General features: G+C 30.6%; 1 protein-coding gene and 1 non-coding gene across 2 annotated transcripts; both read right to left on the bottom strand.

The window, feature by feature from the left end:
• LOC133318849 (uncharacterized) lies at positions 1-26,113 on the bottom strand. Its single transcript, XM_061521222.1, has 2 exons — positions 23,678-26,113; positions 1-60 (listed from the first exon to the last, which is right to left on the bottom strand). The coding sequence occupies exons 1-2, from the start codon at positions 26,111-26,113 to the stop codon at positions 1-3; spliced, it is 2,496 nt and encodes an 831-aa protein (XP_061377206.1).
• Positions 18,542-18,623, bottom strand: Trnal-aag (transfer RNA leucine (anticodon AAG)). The gene has a single exon. It is a non-coding gene; the product is annotated as a tRNA-Leu (tRNA).

The raw sequence follows: 26,113 nt of genomic DNA on the forward strand, positions 1-26,113 counted from the left end.
TTACAGACCTTGAGTGACCTTGAGTGACATGCTGACATATTCCTGTTCAGCGTCAATGATCTTGGAATAATGATAATATTCATTATTATTTTTAACAAATAATAAAACATCGGAATCATGTCTAAAGTATATAAAATAAACATACTGTTAATTAAAAACCGCACACAACTATAGTTATATAACTGCAACACATAAATACATATATAAACAAAATAAAATATCATTAATAGATTATCAACAAATATTGAAAACTAAACATTTATGAGCATTAATGAGAATAAAAATTAGAATCCAGAAAATGTAAAATATTTTTATTTATTTAATGTCAAATGTTTGTAATAAATTTTTAAGTTGTATATTTAAAAACTTTTTTAAAGAGGAATTTTTACAATTATATTTACACATAAAAAAGTGACTTCGTTATTCAATCACCGTCAAGATTTTTTTTATAGTTTAAGTCAAATTATAAAATACCGAACATTAATCCGGAGACCTTTCATATTAATTTATTGTATTTATTTTGTAATGCGACGTTCAACTGAGTTTTAATTCTTTTGCTTACAACAAAACTCCTTAAGTCGTGCATCAGTAGAAAACTAAATATGATGCCATTAATATTTCCCGTTCGTTTGTATATAACCGCACATTTGGAAGTACATCTTAATGGAAACCTCTTCTATCGCCAATGTCATGAAAATTGAATGCTTCATGCTCATATTCCGCTCTCAAGTTTCTTGAATTAAATATTAAAGTCCTTTGTCTTATAAATTGATATTGCAGTGCGACACATGCTAGTGAGCTAGTGTGTCGTGTGACATTTATTAGACAGGGGTCTACTAGTTACAAAATAGTTTATAATATTATAATTTGAAATTTTCCCACACTAGGTGGTTAGGTGAAGTAACGTGACATTTACACACATATGACTATTTTTAAATTACTGTTAAACTAAAACCAACAATATTTTTTTGGAGCCAAATCTAATTTATTGTTTACCATCCTTGTAAGCCCCGGAAAAATAGGAATGTTATACGGTTGAATTCAGTGTCTGTCGGTCTGTCATATTGTAGCTCCCAAACAGATAAACTAATTTTAATGCAGTTTTTTTATTGGTAAGCCAGTTTTCCTTCGGATGTTCTTAAATATTTTTGGTTAATACCGGTTCCAGCGTGTGAAAGTTTCAGTTTTTTTTTTCCAAAATTGTGTAAACAGTTGAAGTGTATGAGTACTCAACAAAATATTTCAAGCACGAAGGTATGATCGTCGAATGACAAAGTGAAATGTTTTTTATCTTACGAATTAAAATGCCTGCAAGGTATACGAGTAGCCAGTATATCCATATTGCCTACACATGTTGGTGTTGGCATTTTTTTAATTTATTATTTATTCAAAAATATGTTTGATTTAAGAAAATGAACATCGCCATTGTACCAAAAACTCATAGAAATAACTATGAATATTAATTTAAAACTTTAAGTAGGCACAATTTTAAGTGATGTTTCTAGTGTCATGTCATAATATACTAGATTATTGTAAGTTGAGAAATTGCTTCAATGACGACTATTAGAAAAGCTGATATAGCTTGTCAGTTGATTTCCCTTGAGGATTCTTGTTGTAAGAGAATTTGTATCACAAAATTTTGCATTTCTTTTAAACGTCCTATTCTATTTATTTGACAAAAATAAATTGGAAGCAACCCAATGGACGTGTTGAGTATGTATTTACTGAATTCACTCCTGGTATACTTCTGAGCGCTTACACACGACGATGTTACTTTTGTGAAAAATAAGAGCCGCAGTATAATCTTCTCGTTATAATTTTTATGTCAACAATTTTTTTTACGATGATAAAGTAATATCTTTATGTTATTTTTATGTCACCCAGAAGCGAGTAATGATGAGAGTTCCTTAAATAAAGCCTGTGAAAAACCAAGCACAGTGTTAAAATGTTACCATCGTTATGGCTCGTCGTATCTCCGGATACGGTGCACTTTGTGTAAAAGAGAATTATTTGAAATATTCAATCATATGGTTGTTATTAAAATCCTTATCCTGAGTTTTGAACAAATAGAGATTTGTTACTCAAGTAAAATGATATTTGTAGTATGTTCTTACCTTAGTTTAATATTAAATACCTAAGTTGAATCTATTCAAAGTATACTTAATGGATTCAGATTATAATATAAATTATCGTACTTACATAGATCACTTAAAGTTTTACTAAAAAAGTAGTTTTATAAATAAAAGCCTTACAACAGCCTGTTGTGTAAAAACAAGATCATAACTATACCCAGAAGCTTCTCCTCAATTTATCTGGATTAAAGAGAAATAGACAATTACTTATAGGAAATTTAAAATTTAACTGACCTAACCTAATTTCTGGTTTTACTTGTTATGGGAATCAAATACAACAATATATACTTATAGATTTAGTACGATAGTAGAACTAAGTGAAAAAAGCTGTAAATCCAAAGTACGTATCAAAATTGGTGAGAAATAAACGAGGACGGAGCCGGCGATTCTAAAACAGTTATAATTAGCTCCAGTAAATAAAATATTCCGGTTTTGTGCTGCTAAATCACACTTTGAAAAAGTAAAATAGGTTTAGTCTTTACTGTACAAGAGTGTACACAAACAAATATTTTCTTTAAAATGTGTGTATTCAGACTCCATACCGTTTTATGACACGGTATTTATGACTAACTAAACGGCTTCACATTCTTCGTTACTTCATTATATTTTACCCTCAGACCTTTATCTGTATTAAGAACACGTCAATCATTATCGAAAACAACAAAGATGTCTCCAAATTATTGTTTTTGAAACCTAAATCGTGTCTGGAGGTCGCTCGAGTCATTAATGTGTTGTATATAATATTTAATTCTACACTGTAGATGCGATATCTTGTAGTAAGTTGATGTGATGGATGCCGATTGTAATTTATATATCTTCAGGGTTATTAAAACAAAAAATAATTATACTAATATGAGCCGCGTTTATTAAGCTATTCCATTTATCATTAAAACTTCACTGCATATTATGTATTCAAACATTGCCTTACGGAAAGTTCTATATAAGGTTCTTAGAAATCAATATACATATTTTTATAGACGACTGAAAGAAAATTTTGTCAATGATTGTCATTTAAAATATATCAAAAATTTTAACTTTAAGGGAAAGGATAATTAAATTTATCATTTGGTTAAAAGTCCATTTGAAATTTTTCCGCATTTTAAGAAATAAAAAGATGAATTAGTGAGCATGTCTACTACTTTCCATTTACCATTATCTCTGAAATCAAAGATAGAAAGATAGTCTAATACTGGATTGAAGTTGTATACAAAAAATATTCATTTATATGAAAACGTCAGACATTACTAAGAAAATGTAATATCCACATTTCAATACTCTTGTCTAATTTTGTCTAATTCTAGCACATATGTAATATTTGATGAAAGTTATTGAAAAGTGCGTCAGATAGAATTAATCGCGTTCACATAGAAAAGAATACCAATTTTGATGAAAATCGATATTTTTTCTTGGAAAATATTTCCTTTTTAACTGATCATGTTATCTAATGTATTAAAGACTTTTAAAGAGCAGGTTCTATTGGGAACGCTCTTGATTGTATTCTATTTAAATAATTCTTTTGTTACATCGCTATTTCTTGGCACAAGTTTGACATTTGTAAATAATTGAAATTTTAAAACATTAAAAATAAGTTCATATATTTAAAAAAAAAGATATTTGCTGTTTAGATTCAGTTGTGTAACGCCTAGGACTCAATAATGTTGTATAAATTGTTTGCATTGAACCTTCTTGAAAAACATAAGATCCGGCTCATTCGGAATTATTTTTAATGTTATTTCAGTTTCATAATAGAAGTATATTAAAAATCTATCAATATTTTTTTGCAAAACATGGTATACTATGCATTATTTTAAATACTGATAGCTGTGGAGTCTTATTCGTTATGATCAATTGCTTTAGAAACCGAACAGAAATTATACTTCCGTTTGGCGACGAAGGTTCCTATGAAGTATAACTACAAATTAAAGATTTAATGAACAGCTGTATGTACTTCTAATTAGTAATAAATATAACGTCTCAACCGGACTAAAAGTAGTTTTGCTATAAAACGGAAATAGCGTCATAGTTTGAACAATCATGGCGAACTAAAAAGAATATATCTCAATATAAAATTCATGTGAAACAAATGTATATAAGAATATAAATTAAATTCAATAATTTTATGATCGTTTCAGTAATTAACGTCTGCTCCGAATTGCCAAATTAAGTATTCACCATTAAACACATCCCAAGCCCAAAAATAACTGTCATTGTCGATATCCAACGTTTTCGTTTGAAATATATTTTTGTTTTATAGTAATAGATTCATGATTAAAATTAAATATAAAAGCCTAAAATCGTATAAGTGATTCACGGTTCATTTAGTTCTGTGAAATGTAAACATCTTTAAAACCATTATTTAAATGAAATAATTCATAAATATATAATAATTTTCTTACATCAACTATTGATATTTATAGTATTCAGTGAAAATAAAAGTAACTCAGTTGGTCAGTCTTTATAAAGGTTCAAAGCAAGCTGAACCTTATTGAGGACGCGGAGGATTTATTTGTTGATGATATTTATTCTGACTTTCATAGGAACTTCTTAATAAGTTTGAATGTATATAAATCTTTTATTTGCGGATCATATTGAATGATATTTTTTATTTACAAGTTTTTTTTCTCTTTAACGAGTTCTTGGATGACATAAAAATAATAGTTTGTTTCGATTAACTTCCATACATACATACATATAAAAATAAAATTGGAGTGTCTGTCTGTATATTGAAATAAACTTTTTTATTATATCCATATGAATATATGGGGTACATACAACAAAACAACATTGTATACAAATTTTATCTATCAGTCTGTTTGTTCTGGCAAATTTCTTAAATAGCTGGACCGATTTTGAGGGGACTTTTATCGACAGGTAGCTGATGTAATAAGGAGTAACTTAGGGTACTTTTAATCCCGAATCCTGATCCCGAAACTAAGCGTTATTACGCGCCACTGAGAGGCGCGTCACATGCGGCGCTTAAAAGTTTCTTCATTGTTTCTTGTTTATCAGCCCTAACATCACCCGCAACATATTATCGTATTTAGCGCGTTGAGAATATTATTACAATTTAGTTTAATGAGCCCACAAAATGCACTGATATGCCTTATATATATAGTACACTTCAATCGGTGCTGAATGTTTAATGCTGTCATATCAGCCCGTACTGTCAGTATTATCCTCTGTACCCTGCGCTTCCGATCCATATCCGCTATATAGCTAAGCTCCTCTATGATTGGATGGCTCAGGTTGTTTGGTGCAACACAGCGTGGAATAGCTGGTCTGGTCCATGTGACTCTCATCTTGTATTAAAAACCATTTATTTGCTATGTGAACATTGTATTTTAAACGAACCTCGTGTAATCAGTATAAATAGTCAATAAATTTGTAAACTGCACAGAGACGAGCATCACAGTCGCCAGCGTAGCTCGGAATAACGACACACAGCTCCTTAATGTAGTAAACCGTCGATTGTTCTGGGGTTTGACTAGCTGTTTCATGTATAACTTAAACAGGATAGTCGAAGTCAGGCGGCCCTGTTTAACAAAAGAACAGAACGAACTAACGTATAAGGATCCGACATTATTCCCGTCTAGCAAACAGTATAGGTTAACCTACCTAGTGTATTAATACACTCCCTTGATAAATCCTTGCTCTCTGAGTCATCCCAAAGCAGATTGTCACGTGAGACAAGTTTAAAGCACCGGGCTAATGAAGAAAAACATTAATATTATAGAGTTTTTTCTATTCATATAATATTTGATGGAATTCTTTAAGCTATGAATAGTTTGGCTCAAAACCGAAACTAATTATCATGGAGTATCCCATGGCATAATCCCACAAATATTTAAATTGCGAAGAATGTTATGAGCCGCATCGTACTAGATTTTATGTAAGGCATTGAGATTGAGGTGAAAATAAGCGTATTGTATAATTCTATATTTTATTCGTTCAGCGTTCAACACCGTTACAATCAAAGATATTTTTTTTTGTTATCACATATGGTTTCTTACAAGTTTTTAATTTGTTTCTCTAGATTCCTTACAATAAATTAACTTATTTTTGAAATGACACAAATTTTTCTTTTTTTAAAGTATATTTTAAATAGTTTAGTGTTTATTTAAAAAAAGTAGCAGTTCTAATTAAACATATAAAAGATATATAGAGAAAACAAGTTAATAGAATTACCATAAAACAGAAAACGTAAGGTTTTATATTAGAAGGATATATAATCAGTAAGACATATTAAAACTTTCCGGAAATCAAATCGTTTAACTGATTTATTTTAAGTAAATTATAAGATGCCGATTAACAAAAGATATGAAATCGATTATATGACTAAGGTATTTTAAATAAAAATAAGAAATGTACAAAGGTCTATTAAAATAATACATGTGTCAGTTGTTGTGTGTGTGCCAGTATTTATGAACTACTACGAAGATGTTCAGAAATCTGGGACTCCATATATTCGTGCATTTGGTACATATGTGTGCAATATAAACTATAGGAGACGGGAAATGTTTGGGGAAACGAGATTTTCATATAGTGAAATGAAAGGTCTTTGAAATATGGAATCGGCCAGCGGTCGGAGATGGGACATTTAAACATATTTGTCCGAGCAATCCGCTAGCGTTCCAAGTCCGTAAACCATTCTTATTAAATAAACTCCATCAACAATTTAAGGAAGCCAAGCTAGTCTTAACCTAAGTAATTCAATTTACAGTTTTTGGTCTTGGTTATACGCGTGGAACATTACAAATTAATTGCCAAAAATCTCCTTAGAGAGCGTCCTAATAAGACTAGAAACAGATGGTTATACGAAATATATTTACAATGAACACCTACGATTCTTTACAGTTCGAATTATACACGTGTTATTTTTTAACTTATTTTTGTTAACTCTAAATATTGAAAGGTAGGTTAAGAGACGAAAGACATACAATTTGTTTTGTTGATTGACGCAGACTATTAGTTACTTTTTCATTGTTTTTCGTCTGCTTTGGTTTATTTTATATTTTTTTTAAAACTATTTTTGTGAAGCAATGTTGAATAATTACGATAAAATTACAAACATAAACTGTCTATTTGGTAATAATATAGCTGTGAGCATGTTATGTTATGTTCACAGCTTTTCAAGTGTTTCGTTATTCATAAAACATATAAAAGATTAATAGCGGATAAAACGAACGCTTTATAGATAGAGATACGAACAAAATATATATAAAGTTCATATTATATATTTAAGCTAGTCTCCAAAGCTGCTTCTTTAATCTGAAAAATCAACATTACTATCGTACTCGGAACCATGAGACTCGGAAGTAAGTTTCTGTAAGAAGAAACTCTTTCATTAGGATATAAAAAGTAGGTCAACAGTTAATGGAATAAAACAATAAATTATCCAGAGTTGTTAAGCTATAAAAACTCGTGAAGGTAACTCGTGAAGGTCATTGCGAGTAATTAGCCAACAGCTCTCTTAATCTAACTCAAAAATGTTCTTAATCGTTAAGTAGTTAGCGTCGAGAGTAGTAATTTTCTAAGGAACTTGCATAATTATCTATCATTGCCTTCTTTGTTAGCGCCTCGTGTTATTATAATCTCTTTTATGAGTCAGGTCTTCTGAATACTTGTTTACTCCCGGACATTAATTATCAGATAATTAAACTTTTTTTAAAAAAAGATGAACGAGTGAGATATAGAGAATAAACGAGACAAGGCAAATGACTTTATTTGTGACTGACCAAGAAAATGATTTGAAATCTAATATATTTCACAGAGTCTTCTATAACTTGATATTTATTGTAGCTTATTTATAATGATGTATGAAAGATTTAAACAAAATCGTTACTATTCTACACACACATAATACTTTTATAGATCAGAGACATTTTTTATATGTTTTATCTAATAATGCATTTAGTTGTTACATGATTAAAGTAAAGACTCTTAATATTAATGAGTAGTAACATAGAAAAAAAATACATTGAAGAGTTTTTCATATGAAATATATTTTCAGAAGAAAAAGAAAACGGTTCCCCGGTGAAATAAAAATTTAATTTTATCTCGTCTTATGTTGGTGAATTGGAATCTGATTTAATGCGTTAAGAAATTAGTTTTAAATGAAATAAGTGGGCTAGTAGTTACTAATTTATAGTATTAACAGACCACTGTGGGTAGAAATATAACATTTTTTTAATCCATATCTTTTATCTCAAACCAAGCATATTTTCAATCTAAAACATTTTTGAAATTAAAACCTCTTTTGGGTTTTGTAGAAAATATAACTAAATAATTCCATTAGTGATGAAATTTCTTTGAAAAAATTATTAATTTTCGTATGAAAGTTATTACTACTAAGGATGAATATTTTGCCATGGTGTTCGTCAAAGTACTACTTCTAGAAGAGTAAAAAAAACTAGTTTCCGCTGGTTTTTGAACAGGAAAGACAAAGTCATTTAGATCGAAACCTCGAATGCTAATATTTCTATTTAAACAAATTTGGGCTTTCATTATTAAAATAGGTGATTTGATGTAGCTTACATTTTCCATTATATTTAAAGGTCAGTTGGAGTATTGTTATATCAGGGTTCATCTGCCTACCTAGCTATGAAAGACGTTTAATCTTTGCGAGGATATTACTAAATTAACCTCAAAAGAAGTGTCTTAAAATACACGCTATATCACAACAATCTTTCGACTTTACTAAATAAAAAAATCCTCCCTACTTTTGAGTTCTATTATTATATAAATACTGAAATACATAGTTCATATATAACCTTAAAGGTTATAATATATCTGATCCATTGACCGCAAGAAACATATACTTAATAATAATATTTGTTAGCAAGCACAAGCTTTACCCAACAGCGATATCTTCATACGTAAAACATTTGAAATAATCATCGAAAAAGCGTAACGATACATCTTTGTATGGACGACTTGACGAACTCATTAATATTGATAATTTCTAAGAAATCAACTATTTTTAAAACACTGGTAGAGATCTGTGAATTTAAATTTTTATATAAAAAAAAAAAATATTCAAACATTTAGAATTTTACCGTTCAGTTTTATAGTGGATTGCTCGGTAAGTTAAAAGAAATGTAATTTTTCTGTATTTCATAGTTACGGAAGGTATCTTGTTATTTATTGGCGAATATGTAACGACTCGGTAAAATTCGATTATTCTGAACACGTTTTCAATATCTATCTAACCAAAGTTATTAAGGTCATGCTTGATAAGGTTTTACGACACACATCAATATCAAGTCGCCTCTGAGATAGAAATGCTTTGTACAAAAGTAAACTTTAATTTTCACTCTCAAAAGCATGTGGTTGTTAACAAAAAGGGCTTTTGAAAAGGAAATACGTTTGCGTTCACGTTTTAAGTGCGAGAAAATACCGAGTGGGAAAGGTTTGGGTTTACGTATAAGATAAGTCGATTTTGTGTTATTTGTATTTAAAACCTTAATGTTTAAAACGATTACTGTTATTATTTTGTAAGGTTACAACATTTACAATTTTATAAACATTTTAGTTTCATAAATAACAATTTTAAGTTAAAACGTTCAAAATTTCATTATCTATTCTTTCTTCGACAAATACTTTAATACAAATATATTTCGTTCTAGGTTATGTAAGCATCTATTAAAAATAGTTGTTGAAACTATAAAACAGACTAAAAAAATCTTTTATCAATTGCTATAGGAGTCCGTAAAATGTTAATTCTTCTGATTATCAAATGTGCAGAAGATTTGAAAAGAAAATTTTCCTTAAAAATCTGCTTAAGGGATAACAGACAAGAAGACGCTCTTTACATAATTTGCATTTATTATGTATGTTGAAACAGTTTGTAAAAGCCTCTAATATATTCAGTTTTATACTTTAGATAAACAGAAGTAATAATTATTGATAACATCTCTAGATGGGTATTTTATTAAATAACTTCACAAAGACATATGCAGATGATGTTTCAGATACGTATATGTATGTACATTCGTAGTGTGAAGAAATAAGAAATGTAGCTCCGGGTCAACAACGTGACCTCGTACATCTTTGATAAGTCAAGTTCAGATAGCCTTATGTGATTTGGAATTCATATATATTATAGGTATCTTATAGTCATTAAATAACAATTGTTGCTTTATAAAATTATATGTATGTTTAATTTTAATTTATTAATTGACTTCATTTTAATATCCACTTCACATTAGTGAAATATTTATATTTTAGTTCTATGATTGTGTATAAGAAAGTTTGCCCAAAAATAGCTCTACATTGGAAGGTTTACAAGTCAAACAAATACGTAAAGGAGGTTAAAAGAAAAATATATTATTTGAAGGGCTGTCAGGTACAGTGAAGATTACGAGGGTATAATTTTGAAACAATAAAGAAATTTTCTTTACCAATTCAGACACATTCACTAGTTTTATTTGGAAATGGTTGATAGTTAATTTCGTTCCATTTTGAACCTCCACAATAATTGGCTGTATTTGACTCCACAGTCAGTCGAGTGATCTGAATCATTGCGACACATAGTATATTATACATTAATGATCAAGTTTCAGTCTAAATAGACATTTAGTGATTGTTTTCAAAGGGTCAGGCAGTGTTCAGCGCATTAGCAATAACTTAATGAAATGTTTTTTTAGTGGATATCTGTGAGGTCAGAAAGAAAATAAAAATATCTTCTCATTTTTGTGTCATTTAAATTGTAATTAAACATAAAAATATTTAAAACAGAGATTTTGTAATCTGTATGATAAATGATTGTAAATGACATTGAATTTGTAAAAGATAAATATATTATTGTTATGTTTATTATTCAACATGTGTTCACACATACACATAACACGAGGTATGTATATGAAAATATGACTAGCTCTACCATCAATTTGTTTATGAATCATTGGTGTCAACTCAACAAGGAACAACCGCACTTTGATATCCGAGTGCTGAAAAATATTACTATCCTCTTCAATACTGGGCTACAGCTTAAAGATTTGAATAAAATATAAATTATAAAAAATATAATACCAAAATTTTCATTCACTGCGTTTTATAAAATTATATCACATTCACTGTTTCCTTGTTATTATGAGACATACTTTATTTATAATAATACAATTGAATTTTTAAATATTTGAATCTAAATGAGATAACATTATTACATGACAATAATTAATGACGCTGTGTTGTATGATTCCTTCATCAACTTTAATAGTTATATTAAATCTCCAATTTGAAACACATTGAGATTTGCAATTCATTTGACGAATTAATAATAATATTAACTGATCAAAATACAAATTGATGAACATCAATGAACCAAGAAAATGATAATTTATTACCTCTATCATATTTCTCGAGAATGTTCGGAGTGGTGGTGTCAATTTTTCATTAGAATCTTATCATTTTAATATATTCCATTATTTTCACAAAAAGTAATATTATTTGTTTGACGTAATTTAAGCACAGGGCTTGTTGGGATAATTAAATTGTTATTTGGCCCGTTGTATTCCACCGAATCCGCCTCAATCATAAGTGAAAGTCTCTTTGAAGTATTTTCTCTTATTTTCTGGTGAGAAAATTGAAAAAAATATCAAAGAAAAATTTTTTTACTCGTAGCTGAACGGAAGCATCTGTAGCTATTCAGGGTAAAGGTGTATTTGTTCTTGCATAAAAATATTCAATAGTAGTATATATTACGTGTATCTCTGTGTATTTTTCAATTAATTCTGAGGGAAAATTCATCTGGTTCCTAAAAGAAAGTTCTTTTCCTTTACTTATTATCTATCTATCTTTTACTTAATTACTGAAGGAAATTAGTAAAGGTTACTTTATTACTTTTGTATGATAATAAAATAAATCTGTTTAATAGTATAGCTATAATAAAGAATGATGTATGGGCGTTTTCTGCTCATACACTTAATAAAATGATGGGAATTGACTAGGGCGTGCATAGAGATTTAAGGTAGGGCGAGCAGAATATATTTGGAAAAAAAAAATACAAATTTTCATCATAATTTCCTCCTCTAAAACATTGATAATATTCGCCGATAAAGTTACAGCAGTTCGATCGGAACATCTATGTTTATTTTATGAATCTATTAACTACCTCTGAGCCACGAAAGTACGATTGCGATCTGTTCATCACTGCTTTATGAAAGTTATTTACATCGGAATATCCAGTGGACATCCAAACCTTCTTATTATTATTATTATTATTTGAAAACAACAAACAAAGAAAATAAAATAACTTATTTATGTGTACACACCCTGCTATTTGATTATAACTATCATAATACTATTTTATGTTAATTTTAAGACGAGTAACATGTTATTTTTTTAAGTTAAATCTAAACTGGTCACACACCTTCCCTTTGTAAATAATTTTATTTTATTATCAAACGATATTGAAAATGTACTTGTAATTAATTTCGTTAAACACACACCAGTACAGAGCTCACAGCTATAATTTTCCATTATTTGTTAATAAATTCACTAATAAGCTAATTTAAAATTATTGTCTTGCTTTTAGAAAAACAATTATAACAAAATGGCGAAAAAATGTTTATTACAATATAAATTATTTAAAACAATTCCTACTGAGGCAGAAATCGGATCAGAGAAGGCCTTATAAAAAGGTGTGGTCTACAGCGAATACAAATATTACACTGAAATTCTTAAAATTGTTCTGAAAGGCTGGCAAAACACTCCAGAACCTTCAGGCTCCACGAGTGTTCATGGCCGGCGATGACCACTTACTATCAGGTGGCTAGCCTGCTCGTTTGCCCCCTATCATATGTATATATAAACAGTGAGCGGACGAGAATAAATCTAATATAGTTATTTTATATTGACTTTGTTTATTAAAAATTAACCTGAAATTATATTGTTCCAAAAACTATTTTATGATATTTTTATAATTTTAAATAGACAGTTACTTGTTACTAAATTCTAAAACAACTTTTTATAGCCGATAGAGTAATATTTTTAATCTAATGTATTCAATGAATGTTTTAATTAAATCATTCGTATAAGTGTTCCCTAATCTAAAACATTGTTTCATCCATCTTGATGTAATTGTAAGAAATATGTATAGTAGACATGAATATTAAAAACAGATCAAATGTAATGTTTAAAAAATTATATAAAAAAATTGTTATGCTCTTTTTAGCTGATTTTTAATACAAATATCTTCTTATAACTCTTGAGTGTTTTAATAGAATTCATTTTAATTTAATAAAGATTAGAGAGTGTTCTTTACATGTTTTTGGTTTTACCATAGCATAAATTTCATAGAACGTAATTTCAAACACGGAGTCCCTGTATATTAAACCTATATATTAATTAAGCAGGATGAGACGTTGTTTCTCCTTTATTTATATTTTTATAAGAAATATAGGAGACTCCTGTATATGATCATTACTAAATTATTAAATTGGCATATCAGTTTATTTAGGATTATCCTGTCCTTTCATAATGTAAATAGTTCTTTTACGAAAACGTAAATAACTCACGTTGTAGGTGTTGCTCTCTTCAAGTTTTCTGAAGTCGACCCTCTACAGCCTACCGAGTTCCCTGTTCATCACGGTACGTATGTCTTGAAATTATAATATATGTCGCGCCGACAGCCTTCTCGTATCGAAAATATTCCTTTTCGTGTATTCGTGCATTGTAATTGTTTTCAAATTACCCACTTCACCGATGATAATAATTTTATTAATACATCAGGTGATTAGTTTTTTCCAAGTACCCACAATTGTAATACTGAATTTACCATATAAAAGTCCAAGCATAATCGTACTGAACTCATTCTGCATTTGTCGCTCTTAGGAGCCACAGTGGTAGAATCTCTGCTATACAATTCTTGACATTCATTGTAAGAATTTGTTAGCAATAAACAAGTATCATTTTGAGTAAAGACTATCTTTGCTTCAAAATGGAAGCCTGTCCATAGTCATCGGTACTTAACGCCCAGACTCGAAAGCCTTTTAAAGGACTAGGGTCTTGGCCAAGGTTCCACGAGGATCCCCTCGCTCACATATATTATATAAACGTTTATTAGAGTCAATTAAAATCAAAAGCCAAATTTCTTATCTCAAAGCATCTTTATTAAAAAGACATTATAAATGTATTTGTTCTGTGTCTGGCGTCTGCTATGAGAGTGGTGTTTTTGATCTCCAACTAACATTAAATTTACCGTAATTATATATTAAGAAATATGAATTTATAGATTAGATTTAATTCAAAAAATATGTTTTTGTTTTTCAATATGTATGTACGTTTGTTTGAATTTTTGAAAATCAATATTTGTTTATTTATAAAATAGTTTAACATATTTTAAAAGCATATCATAAAACGCTAATATAAAAGATTACTTTCTCAAGAATATAACTAAAGAAAAAACATTACTTTCTTTGTTATTATGTCACGCGAATACTTTGTTTATAAGAATCATGAAACTTAAGCTAAGTTAAGATATTATACTTATGTATAGGTACAATACTTACAAGACGAGACGAAACCTCTTAGCATTCAATGGATTCACCGTGCGGGTGCCGGATCCATCGTGTTGCAGGGAGAGGAGCTTCAACAGTGCCTGGGACTTGCGACCCAGGTATAGTTTTAAAGGGCCACTATCTAACGCGCGTTAAACGCTCACCTCCATCGTCCAAGCTACTCTCTCTACCTAACCAAATTTGATAAGAACCTACTAGGGCTGAATTTCACCTTCCAAGAATGAATCGATATTAGTTCTGGACAGGAACAAGTTTTTTAGTAGGTTGTAGAGAGATTTAGCCGTTATACCTCTCGCTCCCACTTCTACCGCGTATAAATCCACGACGAACCTATTTCGAGTGAGTTCGTTTGTGAGCTCGTAATATTTGTTGACCTTGATGGTATGGTCTTTGGGGATGTTGGTTTCCCAAGGAACCGTAAGCTCTATCATCACAACGCGCTTTAAAATTCGCGAATACATAAATATGTTTGGTCTGGAGGCCGACGCACAAATATCCTCAGGGATTTTGTATTGTTTTTCACACGTATCCATCATTATAGTCCAATCCGTAGCTAATTTTAAGGATGGAGTAAGGCTTGACATTTGTTTTTATAGCCCTAGTGCCCTCTCTCACAAAACCTACTCGCTCGTTTGTGGTTATTTCCCTTTGCGCTCTGGCTACCGAAAGACTAACCGTTTCACCTATGATTTCCAGAACCCTATCGTGACGACGCGAGTATTGACCGCTATCGAGGAGTACCTTACATCCCACTAACAAATGCCTAGCAGTTCCAACTGCCTTCCCACAGATATAGCAAGTCTTTTCGGTACCTTTACCCCATCTTAATAAATTACTCTGGTCTGGGAGAGTCCTCTGGAAGGCATTGAGATAGAATTTTAGCAATGCTGGCGACCAATCATGGATTAAGGTGCGCAATTTTAGTGCTAATGGGATGCAAAAATCTCCTATGTTTAACCACTCGATCAGCATTTCTAAACTTATTGCATGGATCTTATATTTATCATTCTCGTCTTGCCGAATAAAAGACTTCAATATATCCGTATCTTAGACCTTCTTACTTCATCCTAACCCTACTTTGTTACTTTGTGCTCCTATCATAAACTGCTTGTGGAATTGAAGCCTTGACTCTAGCTCTGGGGCATCTTTGTCTTTTGGGAGCGATATAACGACGTCATCATGGGATTTCCCCAGGATATATCTCTTGGAAACTCTCAGGTGTTTATAGAGCTCCGATGGCCTTTTTAGACTCATCCCAAAACTATTGCGATCCCTAAATAAAGCCGATGAATCAGCCGTTAGCGCGAGCCCGAGCCACAACTTCAACATCTTTATGACGCCTGCATCTAACTTTGACAAAAGGGTTTTATTAAAATCATAAACGAGGAAAGCCCAATTTAAACGTGAAGTTAGATAATTATCGTAGATCCAAGCTTTTTTAACGTTACTGATCTGTAGACTATCTACCTTGTTGAGATCGTTTAAAAAGCTATCTACTATGCCATCTAAAGATGGAGTACGACCTATATTATCAATCTTCCGACCGAGAAATTTAAATGGTGCATTTTCCGTTACCGTAGTAACGCATTGACCGCCTAACGATAATCCCGGATCGTATGAGGCATATCTTGTATTCCGCCTGCCGAGACACAGACAGTGACATTTATTTGGTTTTGTCCTCAATCCATTCGTCCATTTACAGTATTTATCCACTTCATCTAATCGTACCTGACAGTGTTTGGGGCTACGTGTCAGTATTACGAGATCCTCAGGGAAAGCTAAAATGGATTCTGAGTATTTACTGTTTAACTTGAACCGATATTCCCATTTTTTCTCGTTGCTGATTAGTTTATCTACTAAGATATCAATTACAATATTAAATACTATTGGAGATATTAGTTCAAATTGAAGTTTGAAATAGCTAAACTCATTTTATTGGCAGTTATCTGATGTTTCAAATAACCTCGGGCTAATTGAATATTATAAAGAAAATGTTTTCTGATACCCACAGAAATTGATAACTTAGATGGAAATGAAAAAACAATATAATAAATATTTCAATTGATAAACGATTTTCTGGAGCTGATTGATTATATTATAAATCAGTATAAGACTTACATCAAAAGTGAAATTCATCCAATAATACGTGAACAGAACACGTGATCAACAGAGTTTTAATAGACTCTTTGTTTTGTATATGGATCATGATCATTGTTAGACCATTAATGATTTATTATAATGAGAAGGGTAGCGCGCCCGAGCGGTCTAAAACATTGCTTCAACCCACCAGGCCTGGGTTCGTATGCCACCGCCGTCATAACTATTCTCACAATTTTGTTCCCATTTTTTTTTAAGAAGTACAAATTCTACACTTAAAGTAATTTTAGTGAAATGAGACTTAGTTTTTATTGATAGTACTTTATAGTAATGAAAATCATTTTAATGTGTAAAAGAATTTTTTTGGTGAAATCACTACAATCCCGTGTGAAAAATATTCTCGTGAATTAAAAATTATAATGTAGATGAAGATAAAGTCATCAACAAAAGTAGACTGAACGATATTTTTAATTTTAAGGGATGGTATTAAAGTCAAGTATTGTCTAGCAATTATTCAAAAAAAAATGGCTTATTAAAAAGAAACCTTCGTTCCAGAACTGTTCCAATTATGAGACTGAGGCACGGTAGATGTTATTCTTAGATTACTCTTCACAGAAGTTTTCTCACCGCGTCCTTCAAGCATGTCAGCAGAAACGGATGCGTCCCACATTCTTTAAATCGAGGCGGAGCATAACCAGGAGAATGTTATTAAAATGGAAACTTTGTGCAACAATACTGACAACATAAATTCAAATTATCCTACAACTGTTCTGATACCACACTAACAATATTAACAGAGACCTGGCCTCTCCTCACTTGTCTTCTTCTCGTATTCGTGACTCTGTGTGGTGTCTCAGTGATTATTTTGGATCAATGTAAATATTTTTCTCCTAACGTTATTCTTACAAAGTATAATTAATTTATTATAACTAGTGCAAATTTTAATCAATGCTATTAAAAATAAATATTTTCATAGATGTCTGTTGCATTGTTTTTCTCATGTGGACATTTAGCTTCTGTTCTTTTTCACAGATTTTTCACTGATGAAAGTTATCAAAAATTTTAATGGTTCTAGAATATTCAAACATATTATATATAAAAAATCCTCAAGTCGCGACCCTCGATCATCCTACTTTCGAACATAATCTGTTAATCTGATAATTATCTCCGCTAACAATGATGTACATTTTCTAATGACGTTTCGTTTCTTTGTTATTTCAGCGACTTTGTAATTAGTAGAAATATTGTCGTAAAGTATTTAAAGTAAATGGTACATATGTATAATAAAACTTAATGTTACATAAAATACGAAAAAGGTACACTTTGTGTATACAAATTCTTGTCAAAATACTGTCTTCGAAATAAGGTAATAAGGTCTTGAATGAATTGAAAACTGATTTATTTATTGGAGAATAGAATTTGGAAGCAGAGAAGATTTCAAAGGTCTCGGACTTTGAATCATAAATCAGTAAAAAAAGTAGTTTAAATAGTGAAGTGTTTTTTAACTCTACATTTAGGTTTTTATCAATTGTTTGTGATTTTATTTGTTACGCTACCAGTAAGATATATTATATTTCGAATTACGAATGTCTATTAATTTAACGTTTAGTAAAGAACAAACAACAAGTTTTATTTTATAAATTTCATAATATAGATAGATAACTGTTATCAAATGTAGCATGATTGAATGACAAAAAAACCTCTTACTTTATATTCAGTTTTCTTTTGGTTGAGTTTTATTGTTCAATACATTTTGATTCTAAACAGACAAAATAACGTATAATAAAAAATATCTGGCAGCGGTGGGATTCGAACCCACGCCTCCGAAGAGACTGGTGCCTTAAACCAGCGCCTTAGACCGCTCGGCCACGCTACCATAGTACTAGTTTTGGAAAATTATTTTATTATTATAAGACTTAAAGTAACTGTTTTCAACTGTTTTTTTTTATTATATTGAAATAAGTTTAAAAATTTTGTATATTTTATACTATAGTAAAGAAAAAATATAGTAAAGAAAAAATATTTTGTAAAAAGACTTTGTCTTTAAATTTATTACGTTTTCATTTCAAAGTTTTTCACAACACCAGAGCCTTACAATAATACATATGATATAGATATTTTTATATGTTTTTGTAATATCTAAAGAAAGATAATTAATTTTTGTGAGAGTATGGAGCCGAAGTCAAGGAAAAAAGTGTTTTGTATGTTCAAGTAGTTAAAATTTAAAATATCCATAATGGCGATAACCTTGAATGTATATAACTGGTTGATGTGCTTTATATGTAAATAAACATTTTAAATTTTAATAAACATTTTAAAACTAAACAGCTGAACCGAAAAATAAAATTACAGGTTAAGCTGAGAAGACTACTAGCAATGAGATCTAAGCCTTCCGCGAGTATTCATTTAAATGAAATTCATATTTTCTGATTACTTCGCGTATTTTATTATTTTTAAAACTATATACTCCCAACGTTTCGGTTACATCGCAGCATCCGCGTTCACGGACAGGCGAGATGAGACACATCACATCACCGGAACTTCGGGAATATATAGTTTTAAAAATAAGAAAATAACGCGTAGTAATCCAAAAATATTAATATCATTTAAATAGTAGAGTAGCAAATTCAATGAAAACCTATTGGAAAAAAACATTTAAATATTTTATATGCTAAGCGAAAATTCTGTGGTTTTCACTGATTACAGATTTCATTTAATTCTCAATGCGTTTAAAATCATTATTTTCATTCATATTATTTTTCCCCGAAATACGTGTTGTGTAGTTTGACTTATTATGTAAAATGTTCACCTTGTAGGTTTAAAATTATAAAAACTTGTAATTTTAATAACACACGTTTTTAATTCTACCAATTCGTCCTGACTTCACGCGGAGATCTAAAAAGAAACACCTTGAATGAGATAAGCGTGGGAAGTAGTAGATTTTCAACTTCATAAACCCTTTAGTGACCTTCATCCGCGTCACAACTTATTTTACGAGCAGCGTAAGTTTCATAGGACAAAATAATCTCTCTAGGAACTGATGTATTAGTTGTAAAAGTAAAAAATAAATAACTTAGGTTTAAAGTCACGGGTCATATAAGTTATTAAATTACATTCCAAATACATATTACGTAATAAATAAATTAAAGCTGTATGAATTACCTTGTCTTCAAATCTGAAAATATTATACATGTATCGAGATCTGAGTCACTTTTTCATTAATATTAAATTTACAAATTGAATATAAAACAATAGTTCTATTTTTCATTCCTTCAGCGAAATGTCTCTGTAAGATGCGCTGGAGGGCACATGTCTGATAAGCTTTCCTTATTTTATTTTCTCACTCCTAGTTTTATGAACGTTTTACTAAATTTGAAGGTTTTAAAAGAATTAAGATTTCATTTGAAATTATAAATAGTATTTATGTAAAATAAACATATAATACAAATGAATCTAAAATTATTAAGTAGTTATATCTACATTAGGTATATCAATAAAAACCATTTTTTCTTTCAATTTATAATATCTGAGTAAAGGTCTTTAAAATAAGTTAGTTATGTTTTTCTTATTTATTAAATTATGACACAGATAGCATGAAGTTTTTTTTACTAAATCATTATTAATTAAAATATAATTTGTAATTTTCTGAGTCTTTTAAATGCGAGACATTTTTTCCAAAATTACCTTATAATGTTCTTGCCTCATCTTTACTCCTCGTGTTTAATAGAATTCTAACAACATTAATTTGGCTCAGTTTTTACGTTCTTTATTTCAAATTAAAAATAATGAAATTCTTGGAAATACCTAATACGTTTTATTTATCTAAATCTTTTTGTAATTACTTATTTTTTATGTAAAATTTTCGCATTTACAATCGCAACTTTTGATCTAATAATATATTAAGTAAAGTTTTCATCTCGTAAGATATTTATTAAACGTTAAGTATTCCTTAGCGATTTTCCGGATTGCTGAAGAGATTTTAAATCAATACGGAATTTCTTGACTCATATTTAATTCCTATCTGATTATTTATTAAGAAAATAATTAATATGAAAGTCTGTCTTTGTTATAGTAAAGAGTGTCGTTAACATTAAATAAATACTAATATATTGTACAAATGTTCTTCGATCGAAATCGATAACCAAAATTAGGTCTTGTAGGACTCCTTTCTAACACTAAAAAGGGAACAGCTAAAGGTTCTGTCACAGAAATCTGCTTTAAATATTCATTATATGCCACTGAAGTGTTACAAGTGTGAGTATTGTCATCAATACTCATGCGGTTCTGGTGAGAAGAGTCGCTGTTAAGATTCGGTAGTTTTATGTACTATGTTACTGTTTATACAATTTATTAGAACAACAGCTGATTTTGGAGCAGTTACAAGACGATTGACTCTTTGGTACATGATGCAATGTGGATAGACTTTTCCTTTATTTATCAGAAGTAATGTAACTCATATTATTGCTTACATATAAATCGACTGTATGGTTAAAGTTGATGCTAAGGGAAATAGAAAGAAAAGAAAATAAAATATTTAGCATCTGACCTTAGTCGTTTTATTCTGATTGTAGGCGGTCGAATGGGAATTAAATGAAGTAAATGCCTCCCTTAATATTCCTTCTAACGCTACAGTAAAAGCCATGTTATTTATGTGGGATTTAAGAACTGAATGTAAGTGGAAGTTGACTTCCTTGTTTATAAAAATATTTATTATAAATACATACGTTAAGTATTATATTAAAAAAAAATTTTTAATTTTTTGATTTTTTGTTCTAAATTTATTTTAACTATAAGTTTTTGATTTTGTTATAAAAAAAAGAAAAGGAAAGAATTATGATAAAATTTATTAGGGACTAAGAAATCTTCCAACCTACTCCTATTAGGTTATAAGTTAGGTAAATAAAAAAAACTGTCGAAACAATGTTTGACGAATGCTAAGTTAAGTTAATATAAATTGAAATTACCAACAAAAAAATAGAAAAAGAATGATTGCTAAATCTCCATAAAATGTTTAGGGAAAATAATATACGTATAAATAATAAGATCATTGAAGAGTTTTGTCGAATAAATAAAAGTACTTTCTCCAGGTATTGTTGAAATGTCTTCTACAAGAAATATATTTTGGAATGAATACTTATACCATTTCACAGGTAACATTTAAAGCTCACTTTTACAATAAAGTACATTTTGTCCATCACTTCAGCAGTAGAATATTTTTTCACGACAATGTTCTAAGACTAATTTTATCAATAAACAAAACTTTTTTTTATGTCAAAGGTAGCATCGAACCGACGGCCTACGTAATGGAAGGTAGTCACCGTCGCAACATAAGGGATGTTGCAGATATGTTGCCTACCTTGATTGTGTTACAGGGAGTGGAAAGGGTGGGAAAAAAAATGCGGCAGGAAAGAGAAGGAATATTGAGAGGGCAACTCGTTTCCTCACTAATCGGACGAGACGCAGCAATTAAACGCTACTTCACCCCGATCTTCTGTGAAAGTGTGGTACTTCCCCAGTCGAGTCAGCCCATGTTTGAGCTGTAGTTATTTGACCACAGCTAGCCTCTACCAACTTTAACGATGATATAAATGTTGATTTAAATAGATTTATTGAAAATGATTTTTTTTTAATTTTCTAACAACTGACGATTTGTTTATTATAAACAAATAAATATATTTATCGGTATAGTGGGCATTTGTGACGTAATCGAGTGTCGCTAATACTATCAAATTAAAAAATAAATATATCCTGAATGAAACTGTAATTAACAGCAATTTTTTTTATTAATTTAATATTTATCTACTTAGTAATTGTTTTGATCGGAAAGTCATCAGAAACTGATATTTTCGTATCCAGGCCGTGTGGAAACATGGAATCGTGTCAATTGCATCAACAAACATAATATAATTTCAAATACTTTATGTTAACGGCATATGATAAACTGAAATGTATTGAATGGAAATAACATAAAATCGAGTTAATTATTCTTTATATGAATATTCGTAACATAATCATTACCCATTCTCACTCTATTTTGTGGGTCGATCTTAAAATATTCTTATGTACTTAAATTAAATTTTTCTCTTTACAAAACCCTATTTTGTTAATCTGTATAAGTTTTAAGTGTGAAGTCTCTAACACAAAGTATTTATATCTCTTGGGCGACTTGTAGTGGATGTGATTTATTAGATATAAATGTCTTTATTTTGAACGTGTTCAGAATTATTAAGTCTCATGAAGGTAACGCATAGCTATCAATAGTTAAAAGTCTGCTTACAAAATTATTTTGTGAGTGTGTATAAATTTTTAGGTAATACACAGAAAAACAGAATGAAGTTTGTGTATTTAATATGTAATAGAGTCACTACACAGTGCATATAAAAAGCCCTTTAACTAACTAAGTTCATTTGCAGAAAGATATTTCTCAGAGAATTATAAATTATAGTTCGAGAAAAATATGGAGGGAAAAAAAAGGTATGTTGCTATAAATATGACCTAACATCTCAAGTGCTCAAATTCATCTCGGGATAGGGTTCTAGCATGTTTTGATTTTAAATATATATATATGTATACTAGCTATGCCCGCGACTTCGTCCGCGTGAAATAGTTATTTTCGGCATCATATTTATTTTTGCAAAAAACCTACTCGGTTTTATAAATAATTTTCTGTTATTATTTTAGACAATTTAGTTTATTTATTTATTTTAAGTTTTTAAATAACATAATTATTTAAAGTACTTCTGTGTAAATAATATTTTTAGTTTTATTTTCTTGTGGCAGAAGAACATATTGGTTTTCTCCGCAACCTGATCTTGACAACGCGACATATAGTTGGCCGTGTGAAAAGCAGTCTTGGCGTAAATCAATTCCTACGTGTTTAAATGTTTGCCCCTGTGATTTATTAATTGTAACGGCGAAAGATAGCTTTACGGGAAATTGAATTCTTTTAAAATTAAAAGGTAAATCATTTGGTATCATTGGGATGCGAGGTATAAGCACTGTTTGACCAACTGCTGGACCAGTCAAAACTATAGCAACGATCACGTTATTGCGAAGAAATTTGATTTGAAGTCGGGTCCCGTTACATAAATTTGGTGGTTTAAGATTTCTGAGTAAAATTATTGGGGCACCTATTTTTAACTTGAGGGAATATGGGGGAAGACCACTGGGGTTCAAAGAATTAAGAAACTCCTGTGGGTAATGGACCGCATCTTCCTGATCCATTACATTATCAATAGATGTGTAGGTAACTATGTCTCCTGGAAGTTTACTTAAAATTAAATCATTAATTTCGTCTACGCTACTGTTTCTCGCCGCCAATATTGCCCTTTGACACATCCATTGATGATCTTTATTTTCTATTTCGCTGATGTCGGGGTAAACTTTCGAAATTAAGTCCTCAATGTTACTCACTCTTTCTCCTAAATCACGATCAATTTCAATTCTATTTTCAAAATGAGGTACTTTCCCGTCTCCTATTAAAAGTAACTTTGAAGGAAAAATTATATTACCTCCACCCAAATGTGCTCTCATATTTGTAGTTAATTTTAGGATGTTTACAAACTTCCATAATGGGGAACTTTTAAGGCAAGACTTTACAATGTCTGCTCTAGTTCCTCTTACTATTACTGGTAAAGTTTGTCGAAAGTCCCCAGCAAACATGACAGTAATCCCACCCATGATTTTATCACAGCTTCTAATATCTCTAAGAGTCCTATCTAGAGCCTCTACATGAGCTCTATGGATCATGGTACATTCGTCCCAGATCATTAAACTGATATCTTGTAAAACTTTTCCCAAAGGGCCATTTTTACGTATAGAGCACACGCTATCTTTTTGTAAAGAAACAGTTAGGGGCAGTTTAAAAGTGGAATGAGCTGTGCGTCCACCTGCTAATAAAGTTGCAGCGATACCTGACGACGCTACTGCCAAAGCTAGCATTCCCTGAGACCTTACTTTTGCTAATATAAGATTAGTAATAAAGGTCTTGCCGGTTCCACCGGGAGCATCCAAAAAAAAAACTTTTCCTTCACTAAGACGAACACTTTGCATAACACAATAATACGCGGTCACCTGGTCATTAACTAATTTTGGTTCATTTTGAGTAATATAATCATTCAATTCATTTAGATCATATGGTTTTCGCAATGCTACTTCTAACGGATCCAGATGATTAAGTGAATTAATCCTTTTTGATACAGGAAGCCCAAAATCAGTTAGTGATTTATCGCAAATCTCATGAATTTTATCTTCAATCATGATTAGTCCATCATTGTATATATCATCATTATATGCTAATGTCATATCTTGATTCTCATTACGCATTCTGTTTAGTATATCTTCACATAAAGCATTACGAAATTTATTCCATAATGCTAAAGGGTCAGATGGTTGGCAAAATATAAGGATGATGGTAAATAATTCTCTTAATTTTGTGGCTGGCTCGGACATTACAGCATCTGACATTGTATTCTGCCAATGTTCATCTCCCTCCAGTAAACCTAATTCCTTGCAAGCGCCTTGATAAGTTTGGCAAATAACACCATTCACGGTCCTTAGATGTTCAAATGACATTGGACCGCGAACATGTTGCAGTAACATTCTTAAATAAAAACATTCAGTTTGAGTCGGATGAATGTTGTAGACACGGCCTAAAGTTGTGTCTTTTTTTACACCGGGATATCCTTCAACATCTTGCCCACGTTTTCTTCTAGAAAATGAATTTCTTTCCCATACGTAATACTGGGGTACTTCGTGATATAAAAGGGTTTTTGCAAAATCGTCCCTCTTGCAAAGGTCAAAGAACGCTGTAAGTGTCGTTGATGAAGGATTATTAACACGATCTTGAAGGTTTGCATTATTATCAAAATAAACTCTTTGTCCATTTTCCAAATGAACTGCTAAATGAACTACTGCCGGAAAACGTTCATGAATAGGAAATTGGAAAATTCTCCAGATCGCTTCCGAAGAACTTATATAGCGACCATTTAGATATGTTTCTACTTCATTGTTATTACTTTGAAGCGAAAATGTGGCTTGGTCAGAGCCTTTATGAATATACTTACAGATGTACTTAATAGCTTTGACCGATTGACAAAACTCTACGTTAATGTGTGCATTGAAAATTCGTGATAGAACTGGATTATAGGGAACAACCCACCTATTATCCACGCTCATTTCTGTACCCTTGACACGAATTATTGCTGTGTTTCCACCATTATCTGGAGACCTGCGCCTGTAGGTTGGGTAACCATCATCCCCGGTTTGTGTTTCAGAAATAAAATTGCTAGGGTACTTTTTAGAACAAATGTTTTCTTTCATACATGGTGACGCAGGGTTATGAAATCCGCAAGGACCATGTATCAT

This window comes from Danaus plexippus, chromosome 8, assembly GCF_018135715.1.
Source record: "Danaus plexippus chromosome 8, MEX_DaPlex, whole genome shotgun sequence".
NCBI lineage: Eukaryota > Metazoa > Arthropoda > Insecta > Lepidoptera > Nymphalidae > Danaus > Danaus plexippus.

Coding starts and splice junctions, on each gene's coding strand:
- LOC133318849 (XM_061521222.1), bottom strand. CDS start 26,113: ATGATACATGGTCCTTGCGGATTTCATAACCCTGCGTCACCATGTATG. Junction 61..23,677: donor TTAAAAGAATTCAATTTCCC/GTAAAGCTATCT, acceptor CATTATTCCAAG/ATCATTGACGCTGAACAGGA.